Here is a 25999-nt window from a genome sequence, read left to right on the forward strand (position 1 = left end):
TGTCATTATGGGGTATTGTGTGTAGATTGATGAGGAAAAAAAGATATATTTTAGAATAAGGCTGTAACGTAACAACATTTGGAAAAAGTCAAGGGGACTGAATACTTTCTGAAGGCACTGAATATAGTCCTGTGATCTATGTGCTAGTTTCCCAGACACAGAAAGCCCGTTTAATGGAAATTCTCCATTGAAATTCTTAGTCAGAGACGAAGTTCCCTCGGTGTCTGGAAAACCAGGCCAAAATGTTGATTATTACCAATAGTCTTGTGAATGTGCATATTATGCCCCATACACACTGTCATTGTCCGACAGTCAGGGGATAGCTAACCTCGTCCTCTTGAATTGAATACATAGTCTGGTAACATTGCGCAACAAAGTGGGATTTGAAAGGGATGTGGTTAAAATCAAGGCATGAGAGGGAGCAAGCCTGCTACAGCTGTATTAGATGGGACTTTAAAAATCCTGGAAAATCTATTGGTTCTGAGTTTAGATGCATACTTTTCCGATTTCCCAAACTCACCTCTTTGTTTAGCTCATGACTTGCGCTGCTCCTTTGAAATCCACAAAGAGGGGGAGGTGCTAGATGATGGCTAGATCAGCCAATTAAAACCTGCGTCTGTTTGCACCACTCCTGCCATAGACTGCCATTCAAGTCCCGATCTGTACCAAACCTCTTCAATTGACACCATTCCTTATCTCCTTTCCCTTGTCATAACCAATAAGGGTGAAAGGAAGATGTGTTTTCACACTGTGGAAACCAATCATGCTCATTCAAGACAGCAATCATGACAGAAATACGAGGAAAGGATGCCATTTTGGAATATTGGACCTCAGCCCAAGAGGCCAAAGTTTTAATCCATGTAGCAAAACAGAATCAGGATGGCAATACGAGGCAAAGTAAGAAGAGCGAGAAAGGTCCTCTAAAATGTGAAAGCCATTTGTGCTTTGTGTGAGATGAACATCAGCAATACGCCCGAGAGTGACTTGCCACCTCCCTAACCCCAGACATACAAGTGCAATAAAAATAACAAAGACTTCATATTTTACACAAAGACAAAAAATGATATTTAATTGCCTGATCAGGCTGGTGCAAAACATTTCTGCACAGATGCATGTACAGTAGGTACAGAGACAACCTCTCTCACACACACACACCTTTTTAGTAGATGCATAGATCACCTTTTACACATGCACACAAAGCAGCACAAACATGCTGTCTCCACTGCATTATCTTAAAATATTCGCAACTCTGTGCAATACTGATTGAGAGACCCCCTCCAAAGACCTGTCATTCCAACTCCTCTTAAACAACCAAATGGGGCGCTATCTCTGCCAGTATAAGAACATTGGTGACAGAGGCACATAGGGTTGGCTAAAATAACATAACATGGAGGTGGAGTAATAAGTACTTACATTTCAGTACTTCTACCTACCTTGTTCTATTTAAAATTGCCACTTCTATACATACTGTACATGGCAGGACTCCATTTTATTATGATATCTGCACTTGGAATCAGAGCAGCAAACCATAAAAATCAAGCCAATATATGAATATAATATATTTCAAATATTGACAATGCATTCAAAAAACAAAAGCAAGAATCCTTTCACTTTGGGTGAAGGGAAAAAAAATGAATCTTTCACTAAAGCAAACGAAAAACAAAATCAGAGCTCGTCCAGTAGCCAGAAGCTGTAATTTCAAGGAAAAGAGAGGGATGGAGGGATAAGTTTAAAGAATAAGGGTCCCTGTCAGTCAGTAAAATCATTGTTCTCTTTAAAAAAAAAAATCTTTCTCCAGTCCAGTTCTCAGTTCGTCATCCTAGCTCCCGCCTCCCTCGTCCTCTTCCTTATCCTCCTGCTCCTCCATGTTCTTGCGTGCCATCCTTTCCCGCCTCTCTGCCAGGCGCTGGCATCGCGGGCACTCCTTGCCTGCCCGGAAACATTTGCTGTGGAAACACGCCTTGCACTCTGAAAGACAACACAAGAGAGATGTCATTGCAAAAGCAACCACACTGAAACACTACATAAAAGATTGAGACAAACACACATGGGTGGAGTCCTGTTTAAAAATACTTTGTTTTGTCGATGTGTAGGAGGACGCAAGAAAATATATGGCCAACAGCCTAGTCCTTAGACTGATGTTCCACCTCATAACTCGAAAATAAGAGAGCCGCACACTCTAGGAGCTCAGATGCAAAAGTTTAATTACCAACGTTTCAACAGCCAAGCTGTCTTCATCAGCTCACCTGTTAACCAGCTCTAAGAAAACATGGGGGAGTGCTCCCGCAACGCTAATAACCGGTTTGACAACATTGTTCACAATGGGAAGAAGACTGAGGTGCTGTGATGTCACGGCAGAATAGCCAATGACAGTCTCTGAAGCGAAGGGAAGGGGTGACATGGGACTATAATAAAAGAAGAGGCGTGTCAGGGTGGCAAGGCAGAAGGGAGGAGAGGAGTGGTGAAATGCAGAGAAACCTGCCAAAAGTCAGTGCACCACACAAACCAGTTCAGACACAACAACGAGAAGCCTATTCTCAAAAGAGAGACACACAGCTTCTCAAGCAATGAAGGTGTGACTGAACCATTTCAGGTTACACCTGTGTGGAAGCTTCAATTGTATACATTTGTTACCACATTTTCCCCTCGATAATGAAATGATAAAGCAACTGAAATTCACAAACATGTTTATTTCACATTCACACAGAGAAGTTGAGGCTTAAATAATAATGTGAACAGGTAGGCGCATATCAAAAGAAAAAAAAACATCTTCAATCACTCCAATTCATCCTGCATTACATAGACATGAAATAGACCCATATCCTTATTAGAGCCCTGCACGGGCATGAATTTTAAGCATGAGCCATACCTGCAACGTTCAGGCCCTACCCTGCCCAGGCCCGATTGCTTCTGCCAAATTTAAGGCATGGCCTCTCCTCAAATTCTTTGTCCTCCACCTACTCAGTTTCATGCTTTCCTTCCTTATTTACTCCTGTCCCCACCTCGGTTTCTCCTTCTCTTATCTCCTCATCTTCCTCTCCTTACTCCAAAATGCCTTGGCCAGACTTTCTGTTTGAGAGCTTTGAATAACATCCTCCTCTCCCCCCACCTTAGACTCTCCTATCTCGCCCACTCCAGTCCCTTTGCTTTGGTCATCTGTTCCCTCACTACTAGCTTCCCTTTCCGCACTCTTTTCCACTCCTCCTGCTCCCTCTCTCCTGTCTTGGGATTAGGCTTGAGCGGTATACCGGGTTATTTCGATAATAGTCATAGAATTTATCAATACCGTTGTACTTTTTTTATAAATGTTAATATTTGTAGATCCTTTTTAAGTAAATACCTGCAGCCCACTTGTACAATATGTTAAGAGATGAAGTAGATTGTGTTCTTCATTTATTTTATTAGGCGTTCTTCATTTCACCTGTCTTACAATTTTTCAGTATGAAGCTTACAGTCCCCAGTCACGGTGAGAGAACAGAGCCTCGTGAGTCACTGACTGTTGTGCAGCACGCGCCAGGTGATCTAGTTACAGTATGGAATTTACAACTAAATGTTTGCCAGCTAAACTGAGAATCATTTTTTAGTTACTTGTATAACTGAGCTGGGATGTCATGCAAATATTTTGTCAGAGACCATTCGTTAGCATTTAGCTAGCATGCACTATGGGATTTCACAAGTACTTGTTAGCATTGTTAACCTTTGGATTGAAAATTACACCCCTTGTGTTCAGTGCAGGTATTACCAAATTTCCTGGGATGGATGAATTTATGACAATCTGGATACGGGGGGAGCTCACCTTCGCAGCGTGTGCACTTGTTCAGCTCGAAAGGGAAGATGATGTCTTTGTCGTTGCCGCAGAACTCACACACAAAACCCTTGGCCTGACAGAGCTGTGAGAGGGGAAATTGAGACATTGACATTAAGGGGACGCACTGAGAATGGAAATGTCACTCTATGACACCCTCAAGTCCACTGTCACACATGGTGCAAATAGTAATTTCACTCATATTTTCTATTATAGAATGACAATTCAAAATGTACATTACAGTATAACAATGAATGTCTCTATTACAGGAAAATCTATAGTTAGCAAGCCGTTAATATAATTAATTGAGAGTGAACTAGAGACAACAGGAAGAGTATGTAGTTCAGCATAATTCAACAGATTCTAACCACACAGCCAGCCACGTGCGCGGAACCCAATTTCAGCAGCTCTCGAAGCCGGGTGGGCAGCACTCCGTTGCGCACAGCACTGAGGTCGTTGAGGGAGAACAGGTGCAGGTCCTCAGTCAGGTGACCTGGGAGGCTGTCAAAATGGTCCAGCACGCTATGGGGTCAAACGCAAAGACACACATGAGGGGAATTCCTACCAGCAATACTTTACCTGACAGTGCAGACAGTAACACAATAACACAGTTCATTATGGGAAGAATACTTTAGGAGGAATGTAACGCATGTAAAAGAAAGGGAATCTCATACCGACAATACAATTCATTGCAGGAGGCGGCACACGCATGCATGCACACAACTTACTCTTTAGCTAGGCGGCATGTCTTGAATAGGTTTTTCATGTGGAATAGTTGGACCCTCAAAACCTGAAGAATAGTACAAATGCACTTTGTTTATAGGACACATTTCAAACCACAACCAATAACCGGAACAAATTTTCTTTCTTGTATGAGTAGGCTAAACTAAAGCAAAATAAAATACTGCCAAAGATAAGCATAAACTAAGCATCAAACTAGACTAAACTAAACCAGGCTAAAGTCCAGTCCTCTCACCCGGACAGTCTCCAGGGCTTTGTTCTTCTTGTAGAGGCCACTGTTGATGTCGTTGGGGTTGAACAGGGGGTCTCCGGCGATCTTGCCCAGCAGGTCCCGGGCGAAGTTGCTGATATAGTACTTGCTGAAGTCCCACTTCCTCAACACGTGGCCCGGCACCACCGCCTGGGCGTTCTCGTGGCAACACTGGCAGAAGTAGCGGCCCAGGTACTCGCAGTAGCGCATTCGCTTAATGTAGTCTGTCCGGTGAAGGAGAGTAGTGGTAACAGAGTGAGGCAGGGGGGTGAGGCTTGACACAAAATGACCACTGTGGGATGAGGATAACATATGTGGTTGTGTTTTGGAAAGGGGGGGGTCTTCAATGTGGTTTGTACCTGGGTCTATGCGAGTCCCGCAGCCTGCACAGCGGTAGTTCTGCTTCGCCACAACTATTTTCCTCCTAATAGAGCGAAAAAGGTGGAGAGAGGATGGTTAGAGACAGACAGACATAGGAGGTTTAGAGTGACAGACAAGCAAACAAAAAGGGGGAGAGGCAAACAAGAAGGGGGAGAGAACTCAGTGTGTGTGTGTTAAGGACTCACTTGTGCGTGGGGTGGATGTTGAAGATTATCTGTGGGCGGGGCGGGGCCCACTCTAGGTTCCCTCGCACCCGGATCCTCAGCTTGTAGATGTCAGCATGCTCCCCGTCATCAGGAGAGATGGGCAGGGAGTCAGGGATGGGCAGGAGCTGAAGGGTAGAGGGAGAATACAGGTCAGTTTGTGTGAGTGTAGGTGTATGTGTGGGGGATATTGTATGTATGTGTTTATACATGCATGTATGTGTCTGCATGCTTGTGTGTCTGTGTGAGAGTACCTTCTGCGGTGCGTCTTGCTCTGGGACCAGCCAGTCGAGCTCCGAGGCTGCGGGGAGCTGCATGCCCTCAAACTGCCTGAGCAGCCCCATGGCCACCGACTCAGCCGAGTTAGACTGGAGGAACGACGGAGAGCTGAGAGAGGGAGTAGGAAGTGTGAAGAAGCATATACCAAACACATTTCTGTGAACAACAGATAATTTCCAATAGTGCAAATTATAGCCACACTATCAAACAATTGTCTAATTTCAACTACCACAAAGAATAGCCTTTTATTTTCAACTACCGCGAACAGCCTAATTTCAACTACCGCAAATGACAGCATAATTTCCAAGTAGCCTACCGTGAACAATAGCTTCATTTCAACTACTGCAATCAATAGCCTAATTTTAACTACCGCTATCTTAACTACCATGCCTTTTCTTTTTCTACAGTTACCTCTGTGCTTGATATGGGCTTGATCGAAACCTAAACATTCTGTCTATCGTCCGGCCCACTCCACGGACTACCATTCTTCATTGGGCCAATAGGAGAAAGGGTGTGGCCAAGGTGAGATGCAGGAGATTCACACATGTAATCAATGTCAAAATATTCAATATTGGCGATAGATTTCAGGTGGAAAAATATGGGATGTTGGAGTCAGCAAACCTTGGCTAGTTGAAAACATGAGGTTTCGAGGATCATAAATCTGGTAAAGAGCTATAAGGTCTTTGGAGAATTTGTGGAAACTAGGCTATTATGGATCACTTGGCTCGGGGGATGAAAGAACTAGCATATGACCTATGTCATTGACATGGACAGGCAGGTCAGCAGACAATGGCCAAATCCATTTCTAGACACTATGCCCTATACACTTGTGGAGATGTTATCCTATCAGAGGGCAAGTTGGTGCTGTTACAAAATTGCCTAAACCTATCAAATCTCAAGTGCCTAGGACAAAGGGTCTAGGGCATAGGGTCAAGTTGTAGATGTAGGCCCAATCCCAAGGCTAGAGTGTGAGTGTGTGGGGGGGGAGCAGTTGTTACATAGACTCTGAGGTGAGGAACGAGCGGCCACTGGACGTCACACTGCGCTTTATGTCTGCATCTGTATATATGAGAGAGAGAGCGAGAGATTAGGCTCAGTTCCTTTAAAGCACATCAATCACACTACCTAGCATAATTTGGTTCTAAAGGCAGGCATCAAATTCAGACAATCACAAATTAAAAGATTTACAGCTCAAATTTGAGGGTGGTGTTTCAGGAGAAAACTAATTTGTCCTAGATATGACACGTCCTATAGAAGGCACAAAAGCATCAGACATTAAATGTGTGGCAGAGAGTTCACATAGGGACTTTTAAAAGGAGTCATATTAGTGTGCTGCTGTTGAAAACACGAGGGATTTCAAAGAACATGAATCTGATAAAGAGCTATAAGCCTCTGGAACATCTCATGGAAACTAGAGTATTATGGATCACTATGCTAAAGAACTAGCATATTCAATATATGTCATTGACAGGCAGGCCAGCAGACAATGACCCAACCCCAAATCCACAACCCAGTTTCTGACCAATATAGTCCAGGGGTTCAGTCTAAAACTATTTTTTTGTCCATTTCAGAATGTGTTCATATGTGGATTTGTGCAGTCGATGCAAATCCAAAGCCCTTTTGGCAAGATTCAAAACAACGATATGCCAAAGGGATGCTAGATTAGAATGTTAGGCTGCAACAAATGACATAATCAGCAAGTATCCTTTTTCTTATGAAAGCATACTACGCAGCAGCATCACACACACAAATTAATTATCATCTTATTAACAGCTATACTTATATATAATAAGACTGTGGGAGTCATTTTGTTCGCAGTCCATTAAGCCGTTAAGTCTAGTCTCCCACGTGTAATATCTGATGTTTCTTTTAATGCAAGCCAGACTATTTCTTTGCTACCACTGCAGCATGCTAGAAATAGGCAAATTGGCAAGGTGGAATTAATATTAAGTAGTTCCTGTTTTTAGGGGGAACTCAAAAGCAGTGAGATCGTGTTGAGTACTAACAAATCAGTGATGCCATCTCATGCACACATAAAGCCTAAATTAATTGTTGAGTGAATCAATGGATGGATGGATGAATTAATGCCCAATAGCAGCAGTAGCTATACACTGCTGACCGCAAATGTACTAGTCCACTGAAGACCCTAACCCCCATCAAACCATAGATGTATATACACTCACACTCATCGCCGGTCTCCCTAACTCTGGAGCAGCAAAGGCACCATAAAGCACACAAGCCAGGCCAGCAACTAGCTGGATTCCAAACTGAAAACGTTTTCCCTCTTGTACATTGGGCAGCAATCTGGTATAAATGATACCAAATTAAACTGAAAGCTCAAAGGAAAAGGTAGAGTCCATATGATGCTAACAGTGAACATCAAATCACTCAAAGGCAGAGAGTAAGGGGAAATAATTGTTTAGGTAAGAGTTCTTCCTCGATTCATCTTCACACAATTCCTCGCTTCCTCTCTCCACGCCACCTCCTCCTCAAAACACATTGGAGAAGGTCAGAGGGGAGGGACCTTGAACCTCCTCCTTCAATACAGTTGAGAATAGGACGGGAGGAATCAAAGAAAGATTCATTGAGAATGAGCCATGGAATCCAGCTACATTTGTCCAGCCTTCCACATCCGTAGTTCTCGTGCCCCGCTAGCCCTGTCCCTTGTCCCCCACACTAGATCAGATACCTGAGAAGAGGGAGGCGAGCGACAGGGAGAGGCCGCTTCTTGACACCGCCATCAGGGACTGGCCCTCACAGCCATCTGAGAGACAGAGACTACACTCAGCACTGGCCCCACACCACCACATATACAGTGCATTTGGAAAGTATTCACAACCCTGGACTTTTTCTACATTTTGTTACGTTACAGCCTTACAGCCTCTAAAATTGATTAAATTTTTTTTGTTCCTCATCAACCTACACACAATACCCCATAATGACTTAGCAAAAACAGGTTTTTAGAAATGTTTGCAAATGTCACATTTACATAAGTATTCAGACCCTTTACCAGTATTTTGTTGAATCAAATCAAACTTTATTTGCCACATGCGCCAAATACAATAGGCGTAGACTTTACTGTGAAATGCTTACTTACAAGTCCTTAACCAACAGCGCAGTTCAAGAAGAAAATATTTACCAAGTAGGCTAAAATAAAAATGAATAATAAAAAGTAACACAATAAGAATAACGAGGATATATACAGGGGGCACCGAGTCAGTGTGGAGGGGTATAGGCTAGTTGAGTGAATATGCATAGGTAACAAACAAACAGCGAGTAGCAGCAGTGTACAAGGGGGGGGGATTTTTATGAATTGTTCAGGAGTCTAATGGCTTGGGGGTAGAAGCTGTTGAGGAGCCTTTTGGTCCTAGACTTGGCGCTCTGGCACCACTTGCTGTGCGGTAGCAGAGAAAAGTCTATGACTTTGTTGACTGGAGTGTCTGACAATTTTATGGCCTTACCTGACACCGCCTTCCTGGATGGCAGGAAGCTTGGCCCCAGTGATGTACTGGGCCGTTCGCACTACCCTCTCTAGCGCCTTACGGTCAGATGCCCGAGCAGTTGCCATACCAGGCAGTGATGCAACCGGTCAGGATGCTCTCAATGGTGCAGCTGAGAACCTTTTGAGGATCTGGGGGCCAATGCCAAATCTTTTCAGTCTCCTGAGGAGGAAAAGGTTTTGTCGTGCCCTCTTCACAACTGTCTTGGTATGTTTAGACCATGATAGTTTGTAGGCGATGTGGACTCCAAGGAACATGAAACTCTCGACCCGCTCCACAACAGCCCAGTCAATGTTAATGGGGGCCTGAAGCACCTTTGGCAGTGATTCCAGCCTCAAGTCTTGAGTCGCTACAAGCTTTGGCGTCGCTGCACAGCTATTTTCAGGTCTCACCAGAGATGTTCGATGGGTTCAAGTCCAGGCTTTGGCTGGGGTACTCAAGGACATTCAGAGACTTATGCTGAAGCCACTCCTGCATTGTCTTTGCTATGTGCTTCGGGTCATTGTCCTGTTGGAAGGTGAACCTTTGCCCTGGTCTGAGGTCCTGAGCGCTCTGGAGCAGGTTTCATCAAAGATCTCTCTGTACTTTGCTCCGTTCAGCTTTCGCTCGATCCTGACTAGCCTTCCAGTCCCTGCCTCTGAAAAACATCCCCACAGCATGATGCCACCACCACCATGCTTCAACGTAGGGATGGTGCCAGGTCTCCTCCAGATGTGACGCTTGGCATTCAGGCCAAAGAGTTCAATCTTGGTTTCATCAGACCAGAGAATCTACCCCGATTGCTCAGTTTGGCCGGGCGGCCAGCTCTAGGAAGAGTCTTGGTGGTTCCAAACCTCTTCCATTTAAGAATGATGGAGGCCACTGTGTTCTTGCGGTTCTTCAATGCTGCAGACATTTTTTGGTACCCTTCCCCAGATCTGTGCCTCGACACAATCCTGTCTCGGAGCTCTACAATTCCTTCGACCTCATGGCTTGGTTTTTGCTCTGACATGCACTGTCAACTGTGGGACCTTATATAGACGGGTGTGTGCCTTTCCAAATCATGTCTAATCAATTGAATTTACCACAAGTGGACTCCAATCAAGTTGTGGAAACATCTCAAGGATGATCAATGGAAACAGGATGCAACAGAGCTCAATTTCGAGACTCATAGCAAAGAGTATGAAAGTATAGTAAAAAGTAAAAAATATATTTTTAATACATTTGCAAAAATGTATAGAAACCTGTATTTGCTTTGTCTCTACGGGGTATAGTGTGTAGATGGATATTTAAAAAAAAAAAATGTCATCAATTTCAGAATAAGGCTGTAACGTAACAAAATGTAGAAAGATTCAAGGGGTTCAAATGCACTATGACTACACACAGTAGTACTGTGTATACCCACACATAAACAGGAGGAAGTAGTCACACACACACATGCATGAAGGCTACTTTTAGAACACACAGGCAAACAAACACACACACATTTACCAAAGACCTAGCTACCTTGCCTCAACAGTCCAGAGAGCAATGTTAATGAATACCATTAAAAATGGGAGCTGTTTCCAGCCATGGTGGGTAGATGAATGATATGTGGGACATGACAATGAGGTTGTGAACTTATGGCACACAAAGCTTGCATGATGTGTATATAATATAAACCCTTCCATCCAAGACCACAATCCTTCCTAAGGTTCACTCGTTCCCTCTACCTCTCAGCTCACACTCCTCCACCTCCTCAGCAGAGCCTGAGTCGGACATGTGAAAGGAATCCTGGGAGCTTCTGCAGGAGCCTCCGCTGTCTGTGGAGTGGAACACTGGAGGAAGGGAGACAGGATTAAAATCAATAGCAGCAAAATTACGACATGGGGACTAAGTCGGGAGTTGTTGTGTGTTTGTGTGTGCATGCATCCGTGCATGTGTATGTCCGGCCATGCGTAAGCTCTTACAGTGCTGTGAGGGCGGCAGGCAGGTGCGACGGATCTGCAGCCTGCGCAGGCGGATCTTCTGTTTTAACTGCTGGATCTCTGAGTCACTGTCGTCGCCATCCTCCTCCTCCTCCCGCCGCCTCCGCAGGTTGCACTTCATCAGCTCAATGGCGGCAATCAGAGACTCAGAGATGCTGAAGTGGGCATTCTCCTGGAATGAGACACACAGATGGGTGGGGGGAGAGTGAGGCCTTGCTGTAACACTTTCAAAATGAAGTAATGATTGATTTAACACAGTTGGAGAGGTGAGTGTAAGGGTCTCCTAAATGATACCCATCCAATTAGGTCATAACTCTCCCTATTCTCTAACTTTCTGTCCTTAGTGTGCACTCATACATTTCCTTTAAAAGGCAAGTTCTGGGGTAAGAAATTATGGTACACAAATCCAATGCTTTAAAATGTGTGGGGAAAAGTGCACGAGTGCAGACTTCGGGAGAATTGGAACGTTTAGACGTTCCAATTCTAATCTCTCAAAGGTCAGGGGTCAGATGATGTGGGATTATGAACCCTCCCCCAGGCTCACCTTCTCCAGGTCAGCACAGCTGCCAAAGTCCTGCTCCGATAGGTAGCTGATGAGGCTCTGGCCTTCTGACGGCTTCCGAAACATGCCGTCTGGAACACTGCTGTACTGGGAGCCATCTGCAGAGAGACAATACACACATGCAGAGACACACACATCCACACATTTTCAGCAAAGACAAGCCTCAAACACTGTATGTTGATTAGTATTGGTGTCACAGGAATATACAGTGGGGCAAAAAAGTATTTAGTCAGTCACTGGCCACTCCAGGACCTTGAAATACTTCTTACGAAGCCACTCCTTCATTGCCCGGGCGGTGTGTTTGGGATCATTGTCATGCTGAAAGACCCAGCCACGTTTCATCTTCAATGCCCTTGCTGATGGAAGGAGGTTTTCACTCAAAATCTCACGATACATGGCCCCATTCATTCTTTCCTTTACACGGATCAGTCGTCCTGGTCCCTTTGCAGAAAAACAGCCCCAAAGCATGATGTTTCCACCCCCATACTTCACAGTAGGTATGGTGTTCTTTGGATGCAACTCAGCATTCTTTGTCCTCCAAACACGACGAGTTGAGTTTTTACCAAAAAGTTATATTTTGGTTTCATCTGACCATATCACATTCTCCCAATCCAAATGCTCTTTAACAAACTTCAGACGGACCTGGACATGTACTGGCTTAAGCAGGGGGACACGTCTGGCACTGCAGGATTTGAGTCCCTGGCGGCGTAGTGTGTTACTGATGGTAGGCTTTGTTACTTTGGTCCCAGCTCTCTGCAGGTCATTCACTAGGTCCCCCCGTGTGGTTCTGGGATTTTTGCTCACCGTTCTTGTGATCATTTTGACCTCACTGGGTGAGATCTTGTGTGGAGCCCCAGATCGAGGGAGATTATCAGTGGTCTTGTATGTCTTCCATTTCCTAATAATTGCTCCCACAGTTGATTTCTTCAAACCAAGCTGCTTACCTATTGCAGATTCAGTCTTCCCAGCCTGGTGAAGGTCTACAATTTTGTTTCTGGTGTCCTTTGACAGCTCTTTGGTCTTGGCCATAGTGGAGTTTGGAGTGTGACTGTTTGAGGTTGTGGACAGGTGTCTTTTATACTGATAACAAGTTCAAACAGGTGCCATTAATACAGGTAACGAGTGGAGGACAGAGGAGCCTCTTAAAGAAGAAGTTACAGGTCTGTGAGAGCCAGAAATCTTGCTTGTTTTGTAGGTGACCAAATACTTATTTTCCACCATAATTTGCAAATAAATTCATTAAAAATCCTACAATGTGATTTTCTGGATTGTTTTTCTCATTTTGTCTGTCATAGTTGAAGTGTACCTATGATGAAAATTACAGGCCTCTCATCTTTTTAAGTGGGTGAACTTGCACAATTGGTGGCTGACTAAATACTTTTTTGCCCCACTGTATACCTCAGGTAAGGTGATGGACATTGACAATTACATGTATTTTGCCAGCTAGGTAGTCATGTTTGAACCAGTGTACTCACTTGACTCCATATAGAGGGAGCTGGGTGTGCTGACATCACTGATGACAGGGGAGAAGGGGCTGTAGGCCTTGACACAGCTGTCTACTCCAACCAACGATTCTGACAAACAGAACACACAGCTGATGTTAGATTGACCACAAAAATGAAGGAAGATCAGTGTCAGATCAGGGCCAACTAGCCTGGTTACCAGATGTTTTCTGTATTCAACATTTGTGCTAAAGTTGGCGAAAGCAGAAACAGACTGAACTGAACAGTGTCGTAGTAGCTTGAAATTTCATCTTTAAATATCCATTTTGAGATATGCTCAGTCAGATGCCCACAAAGGATGTATTGAAAGTAAATGTATCAACAAACACATCAATGTTTTGTTATCAGCTAGGTAAATGACATCAGGGTAAAAATATAAAAAATAGATCAAATATGAAGTACTAAAACGGTCTCCTTTCCAACTGCAAATCCAAGGCGAATATTGTGATGATACGCTTATGACTGCTGACAGTGATTCTCACCACATAAGCAACTAATAAATTGAAGTTATATACTGACCTTAGAAAAAAAACAGATGAAAAGGTAACATTTGTATAAAAAAAAAATATATAAAAAAATGAATAGTAAAATCAATGAAAGACCCAAAAAAACAACATTAAAACATCACAATGTAATGAAAGTAGCGTGTATTCAAACCTTATCCAACACAATGAATGAACATGGCAAGCTGTTTTGACCTACAGGCTTGATTTTGGTTTCACCTAAAACCAGCCAAACATTAATCAAAGACCTAGGGTCTTGAGTGACCTTGGTTCGACCTAAAATCAACCAAACAACAACCAAAAACAGAACAGCACAAATGAGGAACCAAAAGCAAGGCCAGAGATAAGAGAAGGGGAAGTAGGGAATTATCATGCAGGAAAAGGGAGATGAGAGGGGAAGAGACAGAGCACAGAAGAACTGCACTGCCAACCTGCTACAGGGTCCTCTATTATAATGGTGATTTTCCTGTGGCCCCCTCCTTCACGCAGACAGAGACAGAGAGAGGAGGTTAGCAGTGAGAAAATAGAGGAAAAGGAAAAGGCACTGTGGTAAATGACAAATGTGCTGGATGTGGTCCACGCCACATAGCACTGCACCTACACACTCTCTCTCTCTCTCCCAGGCGCTAACCTGCTGCATACACACACTCTTATACAAACACTAGTCTTGCAGCCATTAACCTTCAATTACTTATTTGAAATAAAAATTCACAAAGAAATATACAAGTATTGGTTTGCACTCACGCTCAGCAAACATACCCTAGCCTCTCACCTGCTACACACACACACGCAAACAAACACACACACTCACCATGTCTATGTTTGTGGTTGATCCCCATGTCAGACATCGAGCGGATGTGCCCCCTGCTGCCCCCGCGACCCTGCCCCCTCTGTCCCTCCGAGAAGGATGACCTTCGCGGTGCGGGAGGCGGGACCAGAGTCAGGGAGCTCCGCGTAGGGGGCTGGACCGGAACCTCGCCACCTGATGCGCCACCCCCGCTGGGCTTGCTGTTGGACTCGCTGATGGGGGTGGAGCTCTGGGAGTCACGGCGATTGCAGCGTTGCACCAGGTTACCGATGGCCAGGTATTCTGGGCCGTCGTCGCCCTCGCCAGAGTCTAGGGTGTCTGAGTGGGCAGGGCCTGGGGAGGCGGGCTCGGTCAGGGCGATGTGGGGGACAGCTGCCGAGGGGCGGGGAGGAGTCACACCCCTCTCGCCCTCCCCCCCGGACCCTGACACGCACCCCCAAGGGGCCCCCGGGGCGCTGGCTGATGGAATGGAGTCTGTAGAGGGGGAACAAGAAGAGAGTTTCAGTCAGACTGCTTTTTTGAAGAAACTTCATCAATGCTTTATTCAAATCGCATCTCCTTACACAATCAAGTCGGTGTAGACTCAGTGAACTCAAAAGCAAATACTAGGGAATTTAGGCATCAAAGGAAGCAGCTTATATAAGGTGGCTGACATTTTCTGAGACTTTCAACTAGAACTGTAAAATAACAGAGCAGAAATAATTCTTAGTGTCACTTCTATACTTCCCATATCCATCTTCAACCTTATGAATGTTTCCATCAGACACACCAAATGAGACATGAGGCAGATAGAGGAGTGTTAGTGAATCCCTCTCCTTACAATCGCCAATAAACCATATCTCCATTTACAAATCAGGCCTGTGTAGGCTCACAGCGGTCACAAGCACTGTAGCAAATTCAGCTATTGTGACTTATTGTGGACATTGACCTTCTGAAATGATAATGCAATAACAGGAGGCACATGTCCTACCTAACCTCCATTCACAATGCTGTTCCTCTCCTTCTCAGAATCTACCACTCCATCCCTCTATCCTCCCTCTGAAATTCTACCCTACAGGTCATCCACCTCTACTTTATTCCCTGCTTTAATCTGTGTTTAATTTATTACTCCTCTCCTTTCTTTCCCGTCTACCTTCCTTACACTCAATCCCTCTGCTTTCCTCCATATCTCCTGATCTGTGTTGGTGTTGCTCTTCATCCCATGTTCTCACTCCCTACCCAAATCCATCCGTCTCTCCCTCCTATCCCTCTAACCTCACCTGTGTTGCTCTCTAATGTGGCCGACCGTAGTGGTGTCAGTGTTGGGTACCACTTTCTCTTTCCCATCCCTCACCTTCTTCCTCCCTCCATTCGCTAACCTTCTTCAGCTCCCTATTTCCTCACCTGAGCAGAGTTACCCTCTGAGATGGCCCCTGTGTTATTGCTGACTGTGTGTCCTTTGTCTCAGTGGGAGCCTGTCTCTCTCTCTATCCTCCTTCCACCCCTCGCTCCTCACCTGAGTTCCTCTCTGAGATGACCCCTGTGTTTATGCTGTTCAGTGTGTGTCCTCTGTCTCGGTGAGAGAGGGAGCACTGGGAGGTGGTGAGCCTGTGGTTGAGCTCTTCCCTGGGGGGCCCCTGGCTCTTGCCCAGCCCGGCCCTCCAGCCTCCACCGGCCCCAGGCAGCTCACACAGACTCTGGCTCTTCAACAGGCCTCCCACACACGGAGGGCCCTTCAGAGTGGACAACTGAGAAAGAAGGAGAAAAACAGAGGGGGAGGATTAGAGACAAATTAGAGTGTGAAAGAGAGGTACAGTAAGATAAATGGTAAGAGATCAATACAGACACAGGCAATTAGGTATAGTAAAAACAAGGGGAAAGAAAAAAAACATGGCAAGAGACAATTTATGTGTAAGGCATGGTTGAGCTGTATCAGAAAAGAGAAGACAAATTAGAGAGATGGAGGGAGAGAGGTCCTCCACTAATGCTTAAGTGGATATCAGGGACAGGAACTTAAGGCACCAAGATGTACAGACAGAGAGAGAGTATGATTGGTGTGTGTGTGTGTGTGTGTGTGTGTGCGCGCGCGCGCTTGCGTTTGAGAGTTGCCCACCTTGACAGTGTCAACGAGTGCCAGCAAACGGGGGTTGTTCTGCTCCACGGCCTCCAGATACTGAAACATGGCCGTCACATGGGGCTCTTTTAGGAGAAAAGCATCCTCTGAGAGACAGAGAAAAAGAGAGAAGGGGGAGAGGCGTGAGACAGAGAGAGCAACTGACCGAGAAAGGGAGAAAGTCAAGATAAGGTCAATAGGACAAAGCAATTACCACAGACACAGTCCAATCGATATCACAGGCCCAAAACATTGATTCATTCTAGGGCTATGATGGTCATGGAATTTTGGATGACGTTTTGTTTTCGTTTGAATAGCAAAAAAAAAATTTGAAACGGTTATGAAGATGATTTTATTTTCATCCAGAATCGATAGTTACATGATCCTACAATTACCATGCCAGCCCTAATTCCTTCATCAAGTCCACAAACTTAACTACAGTTGTCTTGGTTTGGCCGGGGCACACACACTCACACGCAGCCTTACCGTTGTAGTACTTGCGGGTGTGTTCCTGGTGTTTGAGCAGGGGTCTGAGCTGGGCGGAGAGCAGATGGACCTGAAGGCTGTGCAATAGCCAGCGCTCGGCCTTGTAGCCTTCCCCAACACTCTGTACACCCCTGTTTTGCACGGGCTCCAGCTTACTGAACTACAGGGCCCAGAAAGGGGAGGGAGCGAGGAGGGAGAGAAGTGAGGGTAGAGGGAGAGAAAGAGAGAGCGGAGGGGGAGGGATAGGGGAGATTGAAGGAGGAGTGTAATGGGAGAGAGAGTCAGGGGGAGAGGGCAAGGGATGGGAGGGGAAGAGTGAGGAAAAATACAGAAAGAGAAAAGAGATGGTGAGAGAGATGACCACTATATAAACAGGTGAAGATCCAGATCCAGAAGACCCAGATCTGTTTGTACATTCTGTGATAATGTAACAGGAGGTAGCTGAGATCATCAAGAGAGTTTTCTGAAGATACAGCAGATTGCACAAAAAACATTAGCACATCAACAAGACGGGAAAGAGGTCAGGGGCTAAAAGGTTAAAGGACATTTGGGTTTCACCACCATAGCATGTGAGAAAGGTGTTGATGAGGCATTACCCTGGTAAGAGTGCAAAAGTTATGCTTATTCATTCACTAAAAACGTATCCTTGCCTCTTTTCAACTCATTGTCAACTGTGGGCCAGCCTACCATTAAGATCAGGTTTAGCATCAATTTAGAACCACTACTTATCATTAGGTTACACCATGGCTAATCATTGTATTGTTGTCACAACTATATAGATACAACAATGTCTGTGTCCCAAATGGCACCCTATTCCCTATATAGTAAGGGGTCGCGTTAGTGTTCATAAATCTGCATTTTCATAACACAGACCTTCCAAAATCTGCATTTAAATAATTTCACCTGTGTTTTATATTGAAAGTCAATCATTTTTCAATAGTGATCAGGGGCGTGCAACTATAGTTTCCTTTCACAGAAAATACATTAGTCATAAATACCCATTCGGCAGAAAATAGCTTTGTTTTCAACGCTATTTGGCTGGCAGCCAAATGAGATTACAATGAAAAGACAAGGTATTTTTTGCTAAATGATGCATGGCCATTATATTTTCTAAATGTTTATCATAGAAAGAATGTAGCCAGCTACATTTCCTAATGTTTTGCTTCAAGTTAATATTGACTTTTACCAGAGAAAAGCTAGCTGACTACAACTGTGAAAAGTACTGGAGAAAAATAGCTACACATCAGTCAGAGTGCTGTGTGCTGAGTGGAGAAGGGCAACTGAAGCACACAATTTGTCTGATGAAAAGCAGAAATTACAATAACAAGCATTTTAGATCTACAATTACAAAGCGCAGCAAGATATTTCTTATGCATTTTTTATTTTTTTATCTGTGTGAAAAACACAGAATCCTGCATTACCGCAACCCCTCATAGTGTCCTACTTTTGACTAGAGTTCAGAGAGCAATAGTCTATGTGCCAGGGGGGCTAGATTTGTTATAGCTGGTGTCCTGTGTGACTTTAAGTATGCACCCATCCGGAGGACCGGAGCCCTAGGACCATGCCTCAGGACTACCTGGCCTGATGACTTCTGGCTGTCCCCAGTCCACCTGGTCGTGCTGCTGCTCTGCACCTGCTGTCTCGACCTCTGAATGCTCGGCTATGAAAAGCCAACTAACATTTACTCCTGTTGTGCCCTCTACAACCACTGATTATTATTTGACCCTGCTGGTCATCTATGAATTTTTGAACATCTTGAAGAACAATCTAGCCATATACTCTTATAATCTCCACCCGGCACAGCCAGAAGAGGACTGGCCACCCCTCAGAGCCTGGTTCCTCTTTAGGTTTCTTCCTAGTTTCCTGCCTTTCTGGGGAGTTTTTCCTAGCCACCGTGCTTCTACATTTGCATTGCTTGCCGTTTGGGGTTTTAGGCTGGGTTTCTGTATAAGCACTTTGTGATAACTGCAAACGTAAAAGGGGCTTCATAAAATATAAAAAAACATCAGTTCAATTGCTTTAATTTCATTAGTTAATTTTTTGTGAGCTCAACGCGCTGTTTATCTAGAAATAAATTAAATCATTCACGAGAGAAATTAAGTCAAGAACTTTCTTTGTGGGATGCTGGGCTGAACGGAGTTGTAGTTTTCATTAGGCAAATATTCACCCTAGTTCAGCAAAGAAACGTGGTAATCGACTATAATGACCATAATTCATTGCGCCTGTTCTTCCCGGCTCGATAGAGACTGATAGCCTTAACACAGACTGCATGAGAGAGGAATTGTAAACAACACAAAGATGAGGGATAGAGACAGTTCTTGAGGTAGCTCTGATTGATAGTTGTAGTTGGTAATAAGCAGTCTTGAAATTATGCCTTATTTACTTTGAAGAACTAGTCAAACAGCTCTGCAGAATACTTAGGCAGCTACTATGTAGCCAGCAGCATACCACCCTACATACCACTGCTGGTTTGCTTCTGAAGCTAAGCAGGGTTGGTCCTGGTCAGTCCCTGGCTGGGAGACCAGATGCTGCTAGAAATGGTGTTGGAGGGCCAGTAGGAGGCACTCTTTCCTCTGGTCTAAAAAAATATCCCAATGCCCTGTGTAGGGTGCTGTCTTTCGGATGGAATGTTAAACGGGTGTCCTGACTCTCTGAAGTCATTAAAAGATCCCATGGCACTTATCGTAAGAGTAGGGGTGTTAACCCCAGTGTCCTGGCTAAATTCCCAATCTGGCCCTCAAACCATCACGGTCACCTAATAATCCCCAGTTTACAATTGGCTCATTCATTCCCCTGTAACTATTCCCCAGGTCATTGCTGTAAATGAGAACGTGTTCTCAGTCAACGTACCTGGAAAAATAGAAAAACGTGCATTTTACTTTCGGTTTTGTACACCAGCTGAAAATGCAATATTTTGGAATATTATGGAAAACATATTTCAATGATTCTCTATGCTTGGTTTGTCACAAATGGAAATTAGGGGAACTATTAGAAATTTAGCAACCAGGAAATGGCAGAGCAATTTCAGCATAGTGCACCTTTAAGGAATGAAATAAAAAAACTAAGTAAATATTTTATTTCATAGTAATTTCCTATTGAGGTCTAGCCAATGTGGACCTGATGGAGGCAATAGGATGTTTTCAATGTTTTAGCAATTGAATGTTCACTATTTTTGGCTTTGGGATTTCCATGAAAAAGCTCCAAAATAATGAGTCATTATTTTATAATGCATTTGATGTTGACATTTTTTGTGTGAATAAAATACCCACAATTATTTTTTAATTAACCGAGACTTTAAAAAGCACTAATTGCTCAGCACTAGGCTCTGGTCAACAGTAGTCCACTATGTAGGGAATAGGGTGCCGTTTAGGATTCAACCAATGTCTGTGGTCACAACAAACTGTAGTGGCTCCACCATCATATACACGGGATGATGAATCACTGTAAAGAGATAGCTAGAATACAATACCTGTTCTATATGTGAGGCCAGGTGAGGGCTGATGTGGCGGACACAACACACAAAGGGCCAGTAGTCTTTCTGCTTGTAGTACACCTGCAACACAAAACCGGCATTTACTACAGTACAATGGCATTGTCCTACTTATGGCCAATGAAAGTCCACAATGTGCTGTTATGACCACATTTCCACCAGTTTTTCCCTATCCATCATACATTTGGGTTACCAGGACAGGATAAAAACAGAACATCAGAAAACAGATTCAGAGAAAAAGCAGTAGAATTATGAAATGTTAATTCTCAGCAGGGAACAAACGCTGAACTCCAACTTAGCAGAGGCTCTTACCCAGGGCAATAATATAAGTGCATTTAAATAAAGAGGCTGAAACAGACAAATAACAAGGCCTTATTATTTCCTTTTTCGAAAGCACAAATTATAGTGTAAAAGAGTTAAGAGTAAATAAAGGAGTAGTTGTTCATGAGGCCTGACCTGCTCGTGCTTGAGGCCGTGGCTGAGGATGTGGTTCATGTCCTTGTGCAGCCGCTGTAGACCCCCGTAGCGAGACCACACATTAGGGTTGTTGGTGGACACCAGGCCCTCCACCGTGGTCTTTAGACTGGAGAGCAGCTTCCAGTGTTCCCTCCTGGAAAGAAGAAGGGAGGGAGAGAATGGAGGAAGAGTGTGAAGAGGTAGGTATAGGCTTGACTAAACCCAAACATTCTAGAGTAGACAGTTGAGAAGAAAAATTAAAACCGGCATTGACTGACAGAGGAAATCACACAGTAAGAATCTGCCATAACAAACAAACTACTGTGCAATGACCCCGAATGAACCATTGTGACTAAAAACGACAGCACCCAATGACAGCACCCATATACAGCACCCAATGAAATGCATTGTACTAGGCTAAGTAGATATAGGCTAAGTATTCTAAAGTATACTGAGACCATAGACATACAGCCTTATTCCAAAATGGATTAAATATATTTTTCAGAAATCTACACACAACACCCCATAATGACAAAGAGAAAACAGGTTTTTAGAAATGTTAGCACATTTATTAAATATAACAAATCTAAATAAGGTATTTATGTTAAGAATTCAGACCCTTCGCTATGAGACTAGAAATTGAGATCAGGTGAATCCTGTTTCCATTGATCATCCTTGAGATGTTTCTACAACTTGATTGGAGTCCACCTGCGGTAAATTCAATTGATTGGACGTGATTTGGAAAGGAACACACCTGTCTATATAAAGGTCCCATAGTAGACAGTGCATGTCAGAGCAAAAACCAAGCCATGAGGTCGAAGGAATTGTCCGTAGAGCTCCGAGACAGGATTGTGTCGAGGCACAGATCTGGGGAAGGGTACCAAAACATTTCTGCAGAATTGAAGATCCCCAAGAACACAGTGGCATCCATCATTTTTAAATGGAAGAGGTTTGGAACCACCAATATTCTTCCTAGAGCTGGCCGACCCAGGCAAAATTGAGCGATCATTGTAGAAGGGTCTTGGTCAGGGAGGTGACTAAGAACCGGATGGTCACTCTGACAGAGCTCTAGAGTTCCTCTGTGGAGATGGGAGAACCTTCCAGAAGGACAACCATCTCTGCAGCACTCCACCAATCAGGCCTTTGTGGTAGAGTGGCCAGACTGAAGCCACTCCTCAGTAAAAGGCACATGACAGGCCGCTTGGAGTTTGCCAAAAGGCACCTAAAGAGTCTCAGACCATGAGAAACAAGACTCTCTGGCCTAATGAAACCAAGATTTTACTCTTTAGCCTGAATGCCAAGCATCACATCTGGAGGAAACCTGGCACCATCGCTACAGTGAAGCACGGTGGTGGCAGCATCATGCTGTGGGGGATCTTTTACAGTGGCGGGGACTGATGATCGAGGCAAAGATGAACAGAGAAAAGTACAGAGTTCCTTGATGATAACCTGCTCAGGACCTCAGACCGGGGCAAAGGTTCACCTTCCAACAGGATGACGCAGGAGTGTCTCGGAATGGCCCAGCCAGAGCCCGGACTTGAACCCGATCGAACATCTCTGGAGAGACCTGAAAATAGCTGTGCAGTGACGCTCCCCATCCAACCTGACAGAGCTTGAGAGGATCTGCATAGACAAATGGGAGAAACTCCCCAAATACAGGTGTGCCAAGCTTGTAGCGTCATACCCAAGAAAACTCGAGGCTGTAATCACTGCCAATGGTGCTTCAACAAAGTACTGAGTAAAGGGTCTGAATACCTATTTCAGAAAAACCTGCTTTTGCTTTGTCACTTTGGGGTATTGTGTGTAGATTGATGAACAAAAACAATGTAATACATTTTAGAAATAGGCTGTAACGTAACAAAATATGATAAGTCAAGGGGTCTGAATACTTTCCGAATGCACTGTAGGTAAGACACTAGGCCTAGCCAATATAGCCTTGGCAAAGGTGATGTGGGTTACAACCTCCAATGGACATAGGTTAATGGCAAACTCTTTAAAACAACAGTATTGAGTACAAAGAGTTAACATATTGTTGTTCTGGGTGAGTGAATAGAAGTGTGTTTCACTTTCTGCTTGCATTGAGATAGCAGCAAAAATCAAAAGTGAATCTATGCCTTAAAGTAGCCTATTTGATGTTGAGGGGGGAAAAAAATGGCTGAGCACGAAATCCCTTTGAACAACAGACAAAGTGCAAGCTCATACCCAGGACTTACTCATTTTTCCTTAAATCAGCAGCTAGCTGGAACTCAATGCTGACACAAACTGACACACTCTCCCACACACACTTGGGAAAATAGTATTGAGTAATGAGGAACAATGAAGAACAATACTAGAAGGGAGATTTTAGGAAGATCTAGTTTTCTAGTTTTCTAGTATTAAAATTATTGTTATTATTATTAAAAACTTCACATTACTCATCTGCAGAAAAGTATGACAGAAATGAGGTTTAAAACATCCAGGGCTTGTTCATGTTACAGGGTTGGAGGAGAAGGGGTCAAGGATGAACCTACTGAAGTGTGTGCCACTGTTTCATGACTACTGAAGGAGTCTGTCAGTGATTATAGATTGGTTAAATAACATTATCTGGTATAAATGTGTTTTGGTCTCCATTCATGAGTTACAGGTTAGGTACTGTTTGGTGTAGCACAGATTAAGATCCTGTTCTACCAGCCTTAAACTTGCCCAAAAATATATTAGTCGGCCAATCTTCTAAAATGTCTGCGTCCAGTTGCAGGTGGTACGTTTGAATTTAGAAGATGCTCCGTTATTAAAATGAATCCATTTTTACTCCATGAAGTAATCCAACAATGTGTACAGCGGCAATTTATCTATTTGAAATATTCTTTCATTGATTGAAACCGGTGGGTCCACCCCAAAGTGCCCATCATCCAGGTCATGTCGACACTCACCTACAGTACTGTATCTCGATCACTGAGGGGGTTAGATGAATCTAGCCCGGGCTACACCGTACTATGTATGGCCCGTCACATCATCAGGCCTAAACAGGAAAGGAGGAGCGCCCTTCTTAAATCGAATAGTAATCTGCACCTCTCGGTCATGGTGTCAACAAGACAGCATAGTGCATCATCCAGAAACGCACTAGATATTCTATAAATGTTTGCATTTTCAAACTAGTTTTCATTGGGAAGGAGAGATTTTTTAAAATCAAAAGCAATCGCTTTTGTATGGAAAACCGCAGAATCCTACTGATTACTATATAATTGTTTAATTATACTTTTGTTTTGAGCCGCTTTCACGTCGGACAGAGCGGGGCACCTGGCTCACTCCTGGTGAATTCTATAAATACCCCTCTTGTACAGCACCTGTAATAGGGAATTTGCATAACTACTTCCTTCCAGTTTGCAAGATAACTACATATCAAGTTAACGTTAGTTTAGCATCAACTAGCTAATAATGCTAACTCAAGTTAGCTAATTTAGTCAACACACTAGTTGTTAGCAAATACATATTGTCATGGACAGTATTATATATGGCATGTAACTGAGGACAACATTTGAAGTTCATTGGCCAATTTCAGACTTGTTTTCATTCGTGAACAACCTTAATGTAGCTAGTTAGTTACCCAACGAGCTAGCCGGCTAAGCTAGCTAGCAAACAACAGCTAGCTTGGTTAGCCGATTCCCCACCTAGTCCCTCACCTGCGTTCCTCGGCTTCAGCCTCCGCCGTAATCTCCATTTCCTCGAACCGGGGGGAAACCGAATACGGTATCAGCTTCCCCCAAGTCCACTTCCAGTACACACAAGTCACCGCCCGCTTACAGCCAGTGGCTCAACATTATCTCGTCGCATTCACTTTGGCTAGTAGGAGTGGTGACTGGTGTGGTCCAATACGAGCGCTGTCAGTGTCAAAAATTGCATGAGGCCTAAACAGAAAAACAAAACCGCATGACCTGGCCATCATCAGTAGTGGACGGGGTTGATGTTTCAAAGACTCCTACTCCTTGACACAGGTTGTTTTTGAAGTGATAGATTGAGATGTTATTTTCCTAGGCTATTTACTGTAAAATAGCCTTATGCTGAATTTATAACTGTGAGTTATTCAAATGACGATGCCTGCACATTTGCTACCTTATTCTATTATCCTCCATTTCTCTGTTAAATAAAGTCAGTGACATTCAATATAAAGTTTCAGATTACTATTTGTAACTGGTGGGTAAATGCATGAATTACTTTTCTAGAAAATTCCAGTACAGCCTAGAACCCCACTTTTTATGCCAAACCTGCTAATAGCTTTACAATGATGCCACCTGCTGTTGGTGAAGGGTTCTCTCCTCTCCTCTCCTCTCCTTTCTTATTCTCTCCTTTCTTATTCTCTCCTTTCTTATTCTCTCCTTCCTTCCTTCCTCTCTCTCTCTCTCACACTCTCACACACACAAACAAACAAACAAACCACAGACAAAAGATGTCCAGAAGCCACGCGCATAAGAAGAGGATTTGACAGCCTTACCTACAGGGGACATTCCATCTCTCGCCGCTGGTCATGTTGGCAAACAGAAGACAGAGAGGAAAAAACAGTATGTAGTATTTTAAATTGCTGACAATTGCTACTTTGGTGAAAAGGAGAAGAAAGGGCTATTAGTCCTATTCTCCATATTCCTCCAAGTAATTCAAATACATTTTTATTTATCACATGCAATGGGTGTAGACTTAACCTTGAAATGCTTGTTTATGAGCACTTCCCAATGATGCAGCAAAAAAATTATAATAAAAAGAAAAATAGTAATACAAGAGGAATAAAATACACAAGAATGGAGCTACAGTGGGGAGAACAACTATTTGATACACTGCCAATTTTGCAGGTTTTCCTACTTACAAAGCATGTAGAGGTCTGTACTTTTTATCATAGGTACACTTCAACTGTGAGAGACGGAACTTAAAACAAAAATCCAGAAAATCACATTGTATGATTTTTAAGTAATTAATTAGCATTTTATTGCATGACATAAGTATTTGATCACTTACCAACCAGTAAGA

The 25999-nt window shown here is 43.8% G+C and overlaps 1 protein-coding gene across 3 annotated transcripts; it reads right to left on the reverse strand.

The window, feature by feature from the left end:
• Positions 1-803: 803 nt before the first annotated feature.
• LOC112236744 (rubicon autophagy regulator) lies at positions 804-25118 on the reverse strand. Of its 3 annotated transcripts, XM_024405353.2 has the most exons (22): positions 24664-25118; positions 21005-21158; positions 20528-20611; positions 17059-17218; positions 16573-16679; positions 15976-16207; positions 14484-14954; positions 14104-14151; positions 13143-13241; positions 11650-11765; positions 11088-11277; positions 10851-10955; positions 8349-8423; positions 6658-6718; positions 5635-5767; positions 5363-5508; positions 5156-5220; positions 4782-5020; positions 4534-4595; positions 4174-4327; positions 3797-3890; positions 804-1968 (listed from the first exon to the last, which is right to left on the reverse strand). In XM_024405353.2, the coding sequence occupies exons 1-22, from the start codon at positions 24699-24701 to the stop codon at positions 1820-1822; spliced, it is 2982 nt and encodes a 993-aa protein (XP_024261121.1). In that variant the 5' UTR covers positions 24702-25118; the 3' UTR covers positions 804-1819. The 3 variants fall into 3 exon arrangements, with proteins under 3 accessions (XP_024261121.1, XP_024261123.1, XP_024261122.1); XM_024405355.2 differs by lacking the exon at positions 8349-8423; XM_024405354.2 differs by lacking the exon at positions 14104-14151 and having other exon boundaries at positions 24664-25115.
• Between the last annotated feature and the right edge of the window lie 881 nt (positions 25119-25999).

Source organism: Oncorhynchus tshawytscha, linkage group LG05 (assembly GCF_018296145.1).
Source record: "Oncorhynchus tshawytscha isolate Ot180627B linkage group LG05, Otsh_v2.0, whole genome shotgun sequence".
Classification (NCBI taxonomy): Eukaryota; Metazoa; Chordata; class Actinopteri; order Salmoniformes; family Salmonidae; genus Oncorhynchus; species Oncorhynchus tshawytscha.